Source organism: Coloeus monedula (genome assembly GCF_965178545.1).
Source record: "Coloeus monedula genome assembly, chromosome: 1".
Lineage (NCBI taxonomy): Eukaryota > Metazoa > Chordata > Aves > Passeriformes > Corvidae > Coloeus > Coloeus monedula.
The window spans coordinates 85,517,382-85,533,636 of NC_138781.1; the positions used below are offsets into that span (position 1 = coordinate 85,517,382).

Sequence of the window (16,255 nt, forward strand, 5' to 3'; positions counted from 1 at the left end):
CTCTGATAACATATTTAGAGCAAATTGGAATTTACATGTTTTTCCTGGCCCCACAGAACATAGTAGCTATGCTATTTCTTTCATTTCCTTGGTTTTTTGCACTAAGTTTGCCTGGAAAAGAGAAGACATCAGAGGAGATCTCATTTAAATACTCCAGACATAAATATCTTTCAAGGCTAGGGTAAATCCTTTTCATCTTTAGCTAACAGGAATATAGTTAAAACACCCAGCATTTCATCTTCTGATATATTACATTACTTTCTTTCGCTAATTAGGAACTAGGCAAATTCCTAAATTGATTTTTAATAAAGGAAATGTGGAAATTTTCTGCAGAAGTAAAATACTCAAGCCTTTTGAAAGCATCATCTGAATAATTTTAATAAAGATTCTATCACCAATATAGCAAAAAAGTTATAGTCTTCAAATGCATACTTTCTTTTTTCTTTTCTTAAGAACATGTGATTCGCCTTTAGCTGAGCATTTTAAATGTGGCTTTTTGTCAAATGACAATTCTGTGAAATACTGAATCATGAAATTGTCGTTGGATTCAGTACTAGAGAAAAAGTTGTCATTACTGATTTATGTCTGTGCATTCTTAATTCTGCATTTTATGCTGAATATTACTTTCCCGTGTTCATGTAAGACAGGTTTGCCTATCCCAATGCACACACAAATATGAAGAATTTCATCATTAAAGCAAAGGCATATTTTGTATTCTGCAGGAAATAACAGGTAGTAGCTGCAGAGCAAAGAATAATATGATAATCTTTTCACATTATCTCTTAGAGACATGAAAACCTCTTCAGTGAGCATTGGTAAGATAGTCTGGAATTTTGTTTTTACCTTGATGCTACTTTTTCAATATAATTGGCACTAGGCAACATCACTGTATTTGTAAACTTAACCATTTTACTTACTTCCTCTTTTGATTGCATAAGCCTTCCCAGGGATTGGTTTTTAAGAATCATTCAAACCTTTGGTGAAAAATTTTTAACATTTCTGGTTTTCTGTTTGCCAATTGCCTGCTTGAATAACACCCTATTTGTCTATACAGTAGGAATTTACATATCATGAGAAAAATCATGAATCCTAAAGAGGAAATTGTGCAAACAAATTTAACTGAGGTATAGAGGTAAACTCTTTGGCATATGCAGAAGTAGTAAGGAGTATTCACACGGGAGAAGTGATGTAAAAACCACTCTTGAATTTTTAAAAATAAAAAAGAGAGAGAAAATCTCATCATTTGGCAAAATACATACTGTTCTCACCTAGCTATGCTACCATTCGAAATCTTTTGGCTACTTTTTTTAGGAAGAACAATTTTTAAAAAGAGAAAAATATTACAAAATGCTAAGTCAAACTGAATGTTGTTTTGATTTCATTTTAATGCTAGTAATTACCATTTTGCTTGTGGTGTCAAGTAGAACATGTTCTGATTTCCTCGGCTTATGCATCATCTCAAGTAATATTTTTTGTAGTTCCTTGTAACTTTCAGTTTATTAGCAGTCTCAAACAGTACTAGAAAGATAGAAAGTGATTACTATTAAAAAATATATTTTGCATGGCCTAAAGAGGGTGGAAAATACTTTGCCATCCAAAATATTAATGTTCTTACCTATATCACAATGACAACACATGGGGGAGTATCAAGTCATGTGTTTCCATATCAGTTGTTAGAAGGAGATGTTCTCAAATGTTTTATCCTCTGGATTCCATAATTTACTATATATTAATAATCATAATTTATTTTAATAATTTTGCATTTTACATAGTTAAATTCTTTGTAATGCCCTCAGCAAAGATTTATTTACTATGCAGTATCACCAACCATTCCTTTATTTATGTTTCAGTATTTACATGTTTCTCTCTGAAACATTTTCCATGTCTATTATGATATTGAAAATATTAATAGTAACCTAAGATAGTCTGGGCTGAACTGAAAATTCAATACTGATGATTGTATTTTCATGAAAACAGTTCTGTGTAGCTGAAGCCAGACCTGCCCTTACTTGTACTATTTTGATAATGAATGAGATTTTTTAAAAAAATCAGGTATGATGACTGAGCCTAATTAGAGTCAAACTAATGGATTTATTTGGTTGGTTTTTTGCAAATACTTGTGTGTCTGTTGGACAATGTATCTGTATGTTTGCTGGTAAATATCTCTATATGTGCATATAAACATAAGTGGGCTGTGTGGATGTAAAACTTTAAACACAACACAGAGTAGACTTAGAAGATGCTGCCTTTAAGTGTGATGCCCACAATACCCATTGGTTGGATATTACGTAAAGGTTCCTCACCCAGAGGGTGGTTGGGCACTGGAGCAGCTCCCCAGGGAAGTGGTCACAGCACCAGCCTGACAGAGTTCAAAAACCCATTTGGACAATGCTGTGAAGCACATGGTGTGACTCTTGGGGTGGTCCTGTGCAGGAGAAAGAGTTGGACTTGATGATTTTGATGAGTCCCTTCTAACTCAGGAGATTCTGTGATTCTGTAATTCTGTGTCCAGACAAAGAGACCTTGAGAATGTGTAAAGGAATAAACCTTAATGGTTCGAATTGTGAGCTTAGAAAGTAGCTATAGCTATAGTTGACTGTTGCTTTTCCCCTGAGGGCCTTAAAGACATGATAGTACTTCCCTCTAGAATTGAGCATTGTAGCAAGCAATAATTCAACAACCAAATTTAGCAGTAGTTCTTCCAGATAATCACTATGGAGTGCATGGAAGCTGGCACCATTGTCATCCAAAATGTCCTAGACTCAAGGGGTGCTAAACAAATGAGAAGAGAATCAAAGTTTTTCCAAACAATTCTCTAGGATGAGCCATATATATGTGCCACTAAAGCATCCTCAGCATTGATGCCGGGTCTCATGGTAAGCTCTAGCTGACTTATAAGGGAATGATGAGTTTACTTAAAAACTCAAGTCCACTCTAAGGTTGCTAAGTACAGATTTAGAAGAGAGAAATTTAATCTCATACTTGTGTAAAGTCTGTCTCTAAAGTACTCCATCCTTTGAACTTCTCCAAAGAAAAGAAAATTTAAAATGCAGCCCAGGAGTCAGTATCTTTAACTTAAAGCCTTCTTTCTGAAGGGAATTGTATAACTGAAGTTTCTGAAGTATCCTTAGGGTAGAACTATGAGGAGGCATCCAGAATCCAGAAGGTTATGCATAGGTCACATCTATACATGTTTTTTCCAAAATATGGTAGCTCAGAATAAAATTGGATCTTAACATTTGAATACAAAAGAGAGACCCAAGAAAATTAACTGCATGTCTTTTGGTACTGGGAACATTTTTAGTCTACTTAAATAATGTATTAAGTATTTTAAAACTAATATAAACATTAATTAATGGGAAACAATGTTTAGCTGGATTCATATGAGCAATTATGAAAAAAATCCAGAAGTCTTTCTAAAGACTTTCAAAGGTGTTTTAAAGATACATGCAAAGAGAAACTATTTTTAATTTATGTCAATATTTTTCTCCAAAATTCACCCAAGGGACATGACTTCTACCATTCTGAACAAAATGTGAGATTTAATTAACTTGTATGCTTAATGTTTGCATATCTAGGTTCAGGCACAGTTCAAAGTAGGTGTGCAGTAAAGAGTATGGGTGAGAAACTCAGTCCCTCTCAGCAGACTTGAACAGGAATGTTGGAGGGTGTTGGGTGATTGCTTATAGTTTTGCAAATGAATCAGATCAGTAGAACTTTTACTTGTAGTAGTTGCACACACATGGAGCACAGAGGGGAGGGAAATCAATTAATTATTGTGTCAATCACAGCATATTTCTGTCTCAGAGGTAAATAGTTGAGCTGGGATGGTTTGATGCATAACAGTGGGCATCTTTTGCTGATGCTGAGCTGTATTGCCGTACTTGCACTATCATCATCCTCATTCTTCTGGGTTCTATAAGGAGGTCAAAAGTGTTTGTTCAATATGGCCAGTACATGTAAATTAAACCAAAGGTCAATGAAAGATTAAGCTGCTGCATCAATATCCTACTTTCAGTTGTTTGATGTTCTACATGATCTAATAATGGGTGGGGGGAAAAAATGCTAGGAAGTCCTTCTCATTTCTTCCTTCTTCTCTTCCTAAAACTGCTAACAGAATTCAAAAATGCCCTAAATATGTCTGCCATTTCAGACTTTAAAAAAGAAAGAAACCTTATATTTTGAAAGGAGCCTCTTTTGTAGTATGTGTGCTTTGTTCTGAGTGTTTTACTTCCTTTACTTTCTGATACAGTTTGTCTTGATAAAAGAGCTATAGCTACTTCTTCCTGCAAAAAGTAGAAATAAGAAGTTTCACTGGAAGTTTCTGAATTGGTTTTATTACTTTTAATTGTACAGAGTGCTTTTGGAGAAAGCTGTGGATCCTCTAACTTGAGAGTAGTAGTCTTTGGTCCAACAGCATGGTTCTTTCTGAGTTAATACTTATTTAGTGAGTTGGAAACTCTTAAAGGTGTATCAGTAAAAAATAATGTGCATTTCTCATTTTTAATATCCATGTGTGTTGGTGAACTACATGTTTAATGCAGAATATCCTTAAATTCATACAGCTTAGCAGTAATCACTCAGTTCTCTAACTCTCTAATTTAAGTGTATTATGCACGAACTTTTGACCTAAAACCAAGGACAGCATGAGTTTCTCCAGTAAGTTTTCCCAAGGGGCACTCCTTCCTATTATGTCAGTCAGCTCCACTTTTGAATAAAATGATCCTCTGTTTTCAGCTGCACTGCTGCTCTTTGGGAAGCACAAAGTCCTAATGGCTCTTGATCACAGTCAGTATCATTGGTCCTGCCATGTTCTTTACTGTAAGAGATAATGGTGCAAATTTTACTCTGATAATGATTGTTTTTCATGTTTTACATTCATAGGTATAATAGAAAAGTTGTATCTGGTTGATTTTATGGTTTAATGCATGAAAAGTAAGAGTAAGAGGTGTTGATTTGTTTCTAGCCTTTGAAAGGACAGTAGATTTAAGAAACTGACCCTGAACATAAAGTAGTATCTGTCTCTCCCCTGAAATTTTGTGGCCAAGAGCCAGAGTTTGCATTTCTAGGTCTTATACATGTTAAGATAGGTGGAATTGCATTACTGGAATGAAAATGACAATACAAATCAAAAATTATTGTACACATTTTCTGGCAGGCAAGGTTTTCTTCTACCTACAAGATACAAGCAAGAATAGTTCTTTTGTGATTCTAACAATTTAAATTATAGCTTATATACCCTATGCAGGAGAAAATAGAAGAACAGAAATTCTAGCTGAAGGGCCAAGTACTGTCTTCATTTCCTCTAAAATATATTCAAACAATTTTATTTCTGTATAGGAGGTAAAGGGATGCTTTGAGAAATGAATTTATTTCATTTTATTGCAGTGTTTTGAAAGTTGGTTTTTTTGGCTGCATATAACGTCAGCAAAATGAATAATGAACTCTGCTGTATCTAGAGTCTTGTCCTTCATGCTTTGCCTCACATACAATTCTCTTTTCTTACAGCTATTTTATTCATTAGATTAGGTCCTGTCATCTTTGCAATTCACACAACAGGAAATCAATAATTAATTATGGATAGGTAAAGCAATGCTTCACTGATTGCCTAAAACACCCAAGACTTGCACTTTATAAAACCACCAGGGATAGTTTCCTAGCTGTTTCTCACTTGAATAGATTCGGCAAGTAATTAGCACTATCTCTCCCTTATCGTGTGTCTCCTCATAGCTAAAATCAAGGAATAAGGTGTAAAATTAAGGTACAGGATCTGTGATTAGAAGATGATAACAATGCACACCAAAAAAGTGCATTTGAAAAAAGAGAAGTCACCAGTGCCATCTCTGTGGTATTTTAAAAGAAGAAAAATGGCTGATACTCTCAGAAGACTAAAGTACTCCTTGCACTGCGATGGAAGAGAAAAACAGGGAGAGAAAATATTGTAGATTATTTTGAGGTTGAATGCTGACAGTAGGAGAATAATGGCTCTGCTTTCAGAGAAGCTGAGATGGAGGCTGGGAGGTATACATCTCATTTTGGAAAAAAATGAGTTTAACCACCAATTCTGAAAATGTCACTTCAAAGAGCCTACAGAAAACTTAATAATCCTCAGCCAGTGCCAGACAGTTTTGCTGCAGTTAATGACTGTCTGACTAGGAGCCCTTCTTTAAGCCTCATGCTGCCCTAAATACGTATTTCAATATGTATTTGTCTTTCAGCTTCTTAAGCAATTGAACTTCTGCTGTGTCTGGGATGCAGAAACGGTCACTTCTAAGTAAAAGCCATTTGCACACTGAAATTCAGAGTAAGAAGACCAGAAGCGCTGAGCTCGAGCCCACTGCACCAGATAGGAGAAGGAAGCTCTGTGTGTGTCACACAGCTGCACCAGCTGTGGAGCAGCATGGCAGCCCCAGCCTCTGGGGCAGGGGGCTGAGGGTGCCTGGCCCTGCCGCTGCTGCTCTTTGCCTTGGCTCAAGTGATGGCACTGCTTCCGCGGGGCTCTCAGCAGAGTCTCCGTCCTCTCCCCCCAGTTAGGTCTGTGCAGGGGGGGAGTGAGTGGCCTTCCTCACAGGCTCACAGAGGAGTCATGCTCCCAGTATAACCTCTAACCAGCAAACATCTGGCTTCATCATCATCATGAGAAGGCATGTTTTCCTTTAACCACTTCAGCTAACTTCTTGTACTGCCACCAACTCCTGCTCTTTCATCCAAATTAATGTGATATTTTTAAAGCCCCCAGACTTTATGAATTTCTCTTTTTAAAAGTACTTTCCTGGCTTCCATATGCTGTGTAAATGAGACCATAAGCACAAATACTAAAATCTTCAAATTAAGATGAGCTTCAGTGATTCATGTCTTCACTTTGTGTCTGTTGATTTTGGGTGCCTGGCTCATAACTCCTTGGGAGAGGAGGGGAAACAGGACACTTGGAGACAGTAGCCCTTTGGAAGCCACTGAAATTACTCCAGAATGAAGGATTTAAACCAAGCAGACATGTAAGCTGGAAGGATCTTCCAGCTCAATCCCTACTCCTCTCTTGAACAGCATATCTTGATTTACCTCTTTGGAAGCAAAAGATAGAATCCTAGAAGTAAAAATGTCAATAGTCATTAGAATTGAAGTGTAACTGATGGCAGTAAAATAATGTTTATTCATAATACATCATACAGCAGACCTATGCCCAGGAATGCTTTTCTGGTTTTGAGTTTTTCTGGAAGCAACACAAGCAAATCCAGAAAGAACAATACTTTCAGGAATTAGTTTACTGCTAATAGGATTTGACAGTGTAAATTCATTTGTAAATTCAATTTGAATTTTTAAATGCAAAGAAAAAATTAAAGAACACCTTCTGTTTTAAATTAGGTAGTTTATCTAAAACTAGTTGGTTTGTTTTTCAGGAGTTTTTCTTTTTGAAGCCGTAAGAATCCCTCTTCCAAAGTAAATACTCTTTGAGTACCAAGGCAGGGGCTTTTTTAGAGAACAGCTGTCTCACCATCACTTCTTCAGCAGCTCACATTTCCTTGTCGCCCCCTCCAGTTGTGCCAAGTCCTGTAGGTGGGAACTAGTTGGCTTCCTCCCTTGTTGCCACGGAGCTGGCTTGGTATCTTTGTTGAGAAACACTGGGAAATGTATTTATTCCTTCTGTTTTATTAAAAGAAAATCATGTGATTCCAGGTTGTAAACCCTAATGATAAGTAAGGGTGGTTGTTGGTGAACATTAAAACTGCATTATTTCGTAAGTCCAATGTGAGAGCTCCATGAGATGTATATGTGGATCGCCCCAACCTTGTGACCATTTCAGATTTCTCACCACAGTCGTCATACACATAATTTTCATATGCCTATCTATGTAGATCGTTTGATCCAGTTCTTCTTTCTGCTATGTCTTATTAGAGTTGTGACAGCAAATTCCCACTGAAGAATTGCCCAGGCCTGTGTAAGTCTGATGAGGCTTGACTTAATTCACATCAGATTTATCTTTTGCTGTAGACAGCGTCACACTGGTGCACACCAATCGGGATGTTTAATTTAACCTGACAGTGGTGCTTTAGCTTGCGAAGGAAGCAACACCAGCAGCTCAGAGCAGTGTCTGGCTGAGTTCCAAAGTGGGTAGATCCTACATTACATACTTACAGACATTCTGCTTTGTTGCTGTGTCACCTACTTCTAACACCACAGTGGGTCTAGTTACTGATCTCCGCAGGAGGTTGTCTATCAGAACTTCACATTTCTGCAGCTTTTAACCATTATAGGAACAGTTACTACTGCAGTTAATATCCTCAAACCAGTAAAAAGCTGGCTTACAGATAAGGAAGTAGGATGACGAAGCAAGTCTGGTCCTGTGTGCTTCAAGTTGTCTGTAAAACTTCTATTAAATCAGATCAGAAGAGGATCAGACCTGAAACAAGACTAGCATGCTGGTAACCTTCAGGAAGGCAAGTAACAATATTATCTGTAGTTTTTCAGGCATTAGCTGGTTTTTTATTGGATTTGTTGTATCATTTTTGTTTTTTCTTTCTAGTAGGAATTTTTTGCTTACAAGAAGTTGCTTTTCTCTATTCCTGACAATGTTCAAACACATATGGCCAGGAGTCAGAGCAGACTGTGTTCTTCCACATTGAAAGATACTGATCCATCATACAGCCATCATACATCATACAGTATTTCTAGACCACTCAGTGCTTTTCAAGTCAGTGTCTTCTTGTCACAGCTGATCAGCATAATCAGAGGATAGGGCTTGTTTTCACTTTTTGCTGCATGGCTATGAGCACATGAACTGTTGTGGGCTTTCTTTCTGAGTGGATGCTGTGAGGTATCCAGGTTAGGCACCTACGCTCCCTGACTCCTGGACGTTCCTTGGCCACCTCACTTCTTTATTATCTGTGAATTCTTCAGGCAGGAGCTCTGGTTCCCTATTGGGACAACATGGTGTCAGTTCCTATCAGCACTTAATTTAATTCAGTTATGGTACTACAAGTGAGAAAATGGTGTGTCTGATGTCATCCACTTCCACAAATCATCATTACAAGTTTTAAATTTTTGCAAACACAAAAGAAATCTGCTATCCATTTTGCCCTTAGATTTTAAACACAAAAAGAGTATCAAGAAAAGAAAGTTAAAAAAAATGTGTTTTCATGAGACACATACAATAGGTATTTGGCACAATAAGTTTAGTCACCCTGACAAAATAATTATTTTCCCATGGGCCTGACAAAGTTATTTATTTTCAAAGTGATTGAAAGTTTAGCAGGAAGACAAAGAACCTGTTCACCCCTTAAGCCCAGTAAAAGGTGATCAGATAGACTACTATATCACTTCCATTTTCTACAGTGATCATCCAACTCCCATCCCAATTTTAATCCTGCAGCTTTTCCAAGAAGATATTCTCAGAAGCATGTCACTGCAGACCAAGCTTAAACATCTGAACTTTATGAAGTATAATTGATATAATAGTATGATGGATATATTCAGTGTAGTCAAAATATAGACAAATGCCCCGTAGAAGATACCTTAGAAGAGATGATAAGGATGTATAATGATATTTCTTTAGTCAGGTTGTTCTCTGTCCTCATGTAGTGTGCAGTTGCCACCTATTAATTAATTACTGCCCTTTAACAAATATACCCATTTTGTAACAGAATTGCAGTGACTTGCTTTCCAATTTGTCAAATCCTTTTGTCTCACTCTTCCTCTCTTAGATCATGTTTGCAGCTAGTAAATTGGTTTCTTAAATTCAGTCTCACATACTTTGGTCTTGAGTTAGCTTTCTTCTCTGCAGGGCACTGCTGTATGCTGTACCTTTAAGTACCCAAATCAATTTAATTAAATTTCATTACAGGCAGTAGACCTGAAACAAACTAATGAAAGCAGCCATCATGTCAGGTGGTATTTATCTAGCCATTAAATTGAAAATACCCCCTTTAGGCTCTTAAAAATTAGTTTCAATATTTAACACTAATAGCTTTTGGAATTGTTGATGAGGATAGTTTTAATAAATTTTTTACAAACTGTTTACCTTTACAAGGAAAGAACCTTATTCCTTGCAGCAGAAGGGAGCTAAAGATAGATGACTTAAAAGTATTAGGGTTTTGAAATACTATGAGGTCTGGGAGCTGCCCTCAATCTATTGAAAAACACTATGAAAGTTGTCATACAGTGATAGGAGTATTCCTTATTTAGTCTAAACTATTGCCAAGTCACTACAATACTTGTCTCAGAGTCTGTTGTTTGCCTCACTTGTCTTATTGAGCTGATTTGGCTTGCCAGCTTGAGAGTTTGTAGCAGAATTTATTTGAAGACCTCATTATAAGCGCTACTGTCACCAGAGAGGAAAATGAAAATTTGCAGGGAAGAGAAGAAGGGAAAACATCTGCTGCAGACAAGACTGCTAGTGCCAGCACCCCAAACAGAGTTCCTTGCTGCTCAGGCACCTTGCAGTGCTGTGTCTGAGGAAGCAACATTGACAAAGTACCTGTTGATATCCTCCACAGCAGAACTGGTGCCATGTGCTATTCCTGCAATGTCCATGGGACAGGGCAGGTGTCAGGGATTTATTTCATCCACTTCCTGTTAGAACCAGGCTGCAAGTATTAATATATACAATACAGATGGAATAGACAACAGGAAGAAAGACTTAGGGGAAGATTCTCATCACTTTTTTCTGAACCATATGCCACGGTTTTACTTGAGGGAAGCAGGAGTGCAAACGGAGAATGTACTTGGCCATGAATGTATCACGATCCACAAAACTGGAAGCATTTCTAACTTGCTCTGTGTAAGCATGGTTGATGTCTCTTACTTTTGCAGACAGAGAGTAACAAATAGTGCATCCCTTTTGCTTTTGTCAGCTCTAAAGTCTGTCCTCTTCATATCTTACCCTTCTTCAGTCTGTTTAAAAGAAAATAAATAATCAGAAAACTACCACAGAATGAGATATAGTCACCTTTCTGGTAAGGAATTCTGACCCCAGAGAAGGAGAAAGAACGAAACCATTTTTCTTCATCAGGATAAGGCTTCTCACATGTTTGCTCCTTCAGTTTTGTAATAGAGAAATCACTGCACAAGTTATTGTTAACCAGAGATAAAAAATTAATGCTATTATATGTCACTTGTAGTCTTGATGCTTGCATAGGATTATTGGACTTAAGCTATTCATTATAACTATGAACTCTTACGTCTTCTTTAAAAATGCATGTGTTTTATATGTATGTACATATTATATATAGTAATTTCCAATTTGATTTAGGAAGTTAGGACTTCAGAGATGTTTTTCTTCTTTCTCATGAATCCTCCCTCTAGCTGGGAGGATGTGGCTTGTGTAGAAACTGCTTTTTGGAGACTGGATATAGATTGGAAAGATTATATATAGAAAATTTTGGTTTAAGCAAGTGGTATTAAAGATCAAGTATTTCTTTTTTCAAGTTACTCTTACTATTTTTTATTAACTAGATTTCTCTCTTGTGTTTTCTTATACGACTGTGAACAAATATGAGGTGCAGTTCAGTGAAGTGTCCTAAACGTGTGATAGAGGACAAACATCGCTATTGACTCCAGGGAAAGTCCTGACTGTGCTGTAAAAGCCGTAGCCCAGATTTCACTCTTCCTCATTTTTGTCTTTGAAATTGCAGCTGAGATACACCCCTGCTTGTACAAATGCATCACATGAGGAGTACAGGCATTGGGCACCTGTAGTTTGGTGTCACCTGTGTCTGTCCTAATTTGTTTATAGCGTTTCCCTCTACAAGAACTATGAGTATCTTCTTTCCTCTTGCTGTGTCACAGTCTTGCTGAGTTCTCTTTCCTAAGAGTTTTGTGGAAAGGAGATTTTCAAGCCATCTTCTCTTCTGAGAGCCAGGTGCCCATGGTTTCTGTGGATGGAATGAAGTTGGAGAGATACCTTGAGCAAAGGCAGAGCATGGGAAGGGGTGGGATTCATTGCTGGATGTCTGGAGTTGCAGAGTTAGTTGTGGGAATGTTCTTTACTACCCTAACAGTGAATTATTCTTTTGTAAGCAAGAGGAACATTCCAATTGGTTTTTGGCCATATTTTATTGTGTTTATTTTTAGTCAGCATTTCACTGCAAAACTTTTGTTTAGCACATGGTGCTTGATGCAATTTTCACTGAGCCCAACAGAAAGTAGGCATTTTAAAGCTGTGTCAGACTGGGAAATCTCAATGCCACTGATTTAGATTTAACATTAAGCACTGATAAGACAGTTGCAATCTATCAATACTGAAGGCATTCAAAATACTGTCATTTAATAAGAACGCTATCAAAAGTCAGTCTATGCTCTCATAATAGTTTCAGACTATATGTAATATGGTTTTAAAAATGCGAAATACATTATTTTGGATTATTGCATTATGTTAGGGTGCAGGAATAAAACATGAATTATTTAAACTTTCTTTTTTTAATCTTTGAACTAGCTATTTCTAGTATTTTTATTACTTTGTTGGATTTTTTTAATATGTCACCATTAACATAGTTTTAAATATAAGGAATATAATTTCTTTCTGTACGCCTTGGAGAAAACTGCAACAAGGAAAATGCATTGATTCTTTTCCTCTTGTGTGAACAAAAGGGCAGTTAGTATAACTAAGCTAAATAGATGTGCAGTCTGGTAATCTTCCCAATCTACTTACTCCAAAACCTCCCTATAAAATGGGACACATTTCAAGCCAAAATGCCATTTCCAATTTGAAAATAGAGGTGTGGAAAAAAAGACAGAACTATTAAACAAATAGCCTAAAACATTGTTAATTATTTGAGTCTTTCTGCGATGTGTTATTTTATAGAACTTTCTACGTATGTTTTTAATCTTGCTGCGTCAGTACAGTCAGCACATCCTGTCCTGCACCACTAACTATATTTACCACCCAGTGGCAGGAGGAAGACAGGAGCCTACTGGTGTGTCCGTAGTGAAAACACCAGACAAAACCACTCTGCTTGGAGCAGGGAACTGTGTGGCATTTTCACTGACCGTTGTCGCGGTGCTTGGTGTTGCAGGATGGATGGTCACAGTATCACTTCGTCGCCTCATCGTCAACAATAGAACGGGATCGGCAAAGACCGTACTCTTCATCCCGCACGCCCTCCATCTCTCCCGTGCGCATGTCTCCGAACAACCGCTCAGGTAAGGCCAGGCTGAAGCAAAGGTGGAGGTAATCAATCCATCACCGTCGTTTTCCTTGATATCTGGATTTGTTGTTAACTGTGGTGGAAGGGCACAAAGTGTATTCCTTACTGTCACCAAATTGTCTCCTCAAAACAGGATTTTAATTTTTTTTATTAGCACCTGGTAAAGTTTTACAGAAGAAAGATTATTCCATAACTTTTTGTCATGAATTCTCCCAAAGTGTTTTCCTGATGGGGCTTACCTGACTAGATCTTAGGGCAACGGTGTCCATTAGTAGCACCAGGAAATTCTGTTACTCACTTTGCTAGTCATGAAAGCCACTACGTAGTTTGTGACCATTTTGCACACTTAGCAGAAGTTTAAAGACCCACATTACTTTTTTGTCAGGTTTTATTCTGGGTATGTGTGTATGCATATGCATATGTAAGTTTCCCAGATTTGACTGCAGGTCTTCCTGTAACATTCATAGTGTGTTTACACCAGCTATTATCAATTCTGTATGATCTGCACAATGAAATAATGTATCTCAACTTACGCCGTAGTGTAAATTAATGTTTCTATTCAGAAATCAAGTAATCTTCCCCTCAATTTATTGTAAGGTGGAACATACCTTCGTTATATAAAGCCATTCCTAGTGAAAAGCTTTCAAGATAAACAGAGTGCAATGTTAGTCTTTCAGTGGCCTTTCTGCTACCTGTTCAATCAACAAATGCTGTCATCTCATAGGTACACCAAGAGTTTAGGATTAAAGTTGGTGGAACTTATGATTGCCATTACCATTATGCCATAGTTTGGTTTTTAAAAAATTGCTTTGTTAATTATCTAGAAGCTGCATCTTAGTCCTGCAGAACAACGAGTGAGGAGATGTGAAAATGTAGCCAGAAGTATAGTGAGAGCTCCTGTTCTGTTTTTAAAATCTGCCATTACACAAGTCCATAAAGGGCTCTTGTTCCTTTTTTTCTTCTCCAACATCTCATTTTGACTGTTAAGTGCAAGGTACTTGAAATGTCTGGCCCTGAGATCTTAGTTCTGTCTCTTGCCAGAACCATCTTCTCACTTCTGTTATTCTAAATTTTGGATGAAATTTTACTGCCATCATCAGTTATCTTAAGACTGGAAAAGGACAAATAATAGTGGCTGTTTCTGAAGGAAGAAAAGCCCATGTCATTACACATGGGTCAGCTCAATGTCAGTCTCAAAAATTGCTGGAACAAATAATCACAACCTGAGCACCTCAAAGGCAGTAGGAGCATAAGATATTACTTAACTCTAGTGGTATCTATTTCTACATAATAATGTAAGTTGCTGTGTGTCTGGTAGTATCCATATCAAATGCAAGCATTGGTTCAATACCACTTGCTCTTATTAAATCCATCTGAATTTAGGCTACAACACAGTCAAAGCACTTTGTGGAAAGAAAAGTCAGTAAGTACAATATTCTATAATCAGTAAGAATGTTGCACACAACATTTTTATGGACAAACTAAGGCAAGCTAGCAAACAGTTCAGGAAACATCCTGTGTGGTCAATAAAAAACTTACTGAAAACCATTTACAAGGCACGGGTATTGTTTATTGCCAAATTGGAAGAAAGTTTTGCTTGGAGCTTTGCCTGGGCCCAGTACTCTTCTATGGTTTTAGTAATGACCCAGATAATATGGAAAAGTTACCTATTACCTTTGTGGGTGACAATAAACATGGACGAAACTCATGTTCTTTGAAGGGTATTATTGAAATTCAAAGTGATCCTGAGAAATTGGAGGTAATGTTCAGAGGCAAAAAAAAAATCCAATACTTTAAAAATAAATTGTAAGGAGAATGTCTAGGTAGATGAAAGTTCTTTAGAAATTACTTGGGGATTTTTGTCAGTTGCACACATAAATTGGAAGGTGGGAAAATCAGGATATGAGAATATACTGAATGAACTGTGATTGTTTAACTCAAGTAAAAGAGACATGAGATGGAGACAGTGGGAAGAGGTACACACCAAGTCTTCAAGCATGTAACAGCCAGCCGTGAAGAGGAACGGTGTGAACTTTTTCTGCTTTCATAGCAGACAGATGGAAATAATGAGCAGAAAGGAGTCAGGCTAGACATGAGGGAACATTTCCTAGCAGTGGGGAAGGAAAGCACAGGAGCAGACTGCTTGGAGCAGTTATGTGATCTCTGTCATTAGAGATCTTTAGTTTCAGATTAAAATCTGTCAAGAATTATATTGGTATTCTGGATCCTACCTTGGGGTAAGAGTTGAAGTAAATGAACTCACACCGTCCCATCCATCCCTAGGACTGGGTGATAACGGACTCCAACTAGTGTGGAGAGCTGTATTCTTTTCTATGTCCTATATCAATCAATGACTTCATGTTTGCTTCCTGTAAAAACTCTGAAAGAGGGTGCTTCTGCATTTTAACACTTGCCAGAATGTAGTTTTCCTCTCACGGGAAGAGAGAGAGAATTTCCACAGAGAACAGAGAGAGATGGTTTTGTCTGTATCAGTCAATTTTGTTCAAAACAGCAGTGTTTATAACCATTACCAGAATATGTGAAACAAAATGTTTCTCTCTGCTGGCAGCTTTTTCAAGGTTTGTGTTCTGGCCTGCTCCCCATTAGACTGAAGCTGCCATTAGCTGATTTGGTAGTTTAACGTCATGTTTCTTTATATCTGCCGGATTATCAGCTTTAGATTTACATCACTATTGACAAACAGTTTAAAAGCAATCCCCTATTCTAATGGCTTCATAAGAGAGAACATCTGTCCTACATTTGCTCTGTAAATTCAGAGGCAAGGGCAAGCAAAACCAATCGAAGCAGAATTCAACATCACTCGTGCTTCCCTACTCCGTAGTTAAGTGCCATTGCTTCACTGTTGCTTAATCAAAATATGTAACGTAATTTAGAGATGCTGAAAGATCTGCCTCAAGGTCAAGCTTCACAAAGAGTTTGCCTTACATTTTAAATTTTTTTCTCTTCCTTGGTTTTAAACAAAATCATTGTTAATGCTTTTGAGCTTCTTTTGACATATCAAATACCTGGGTGGAGGCAGGGGACTGTGTGGGGGTAAGCACCAGCACTTTAGTAATTTTTCTACCATTGTGCCCTTATGAGGCTCTGGGGGGCTC

General features: G+C 37.4%; 1 protein-coding gene across 2 annotated transcripts in view; it reads left to right on the forward strand.

The window, feature by feature from the left end:
- Positions 1 to 16,255, forward strand: part of CTNND2 (catenin delta 2) — a gene marked incomplete at both ends in the record, with an annotated part of 531,585 nt that overhangs the window by 506,384 nt on the left and 8,946 nt on the right. For both annotated transcript variants that reach the window (XM_082277797.1, XM_082277798.1), the window contains one exon: positions 13,008 to 13,134. In XM_082277797.1, the coding sequence (XP_082133923.1) occupies positions 13,008 to 13,134 (127 nt within the window). The remainder of the gene's footprint in view (positions 1 to 13,007; positions 13,135 to 16,255) is intronic.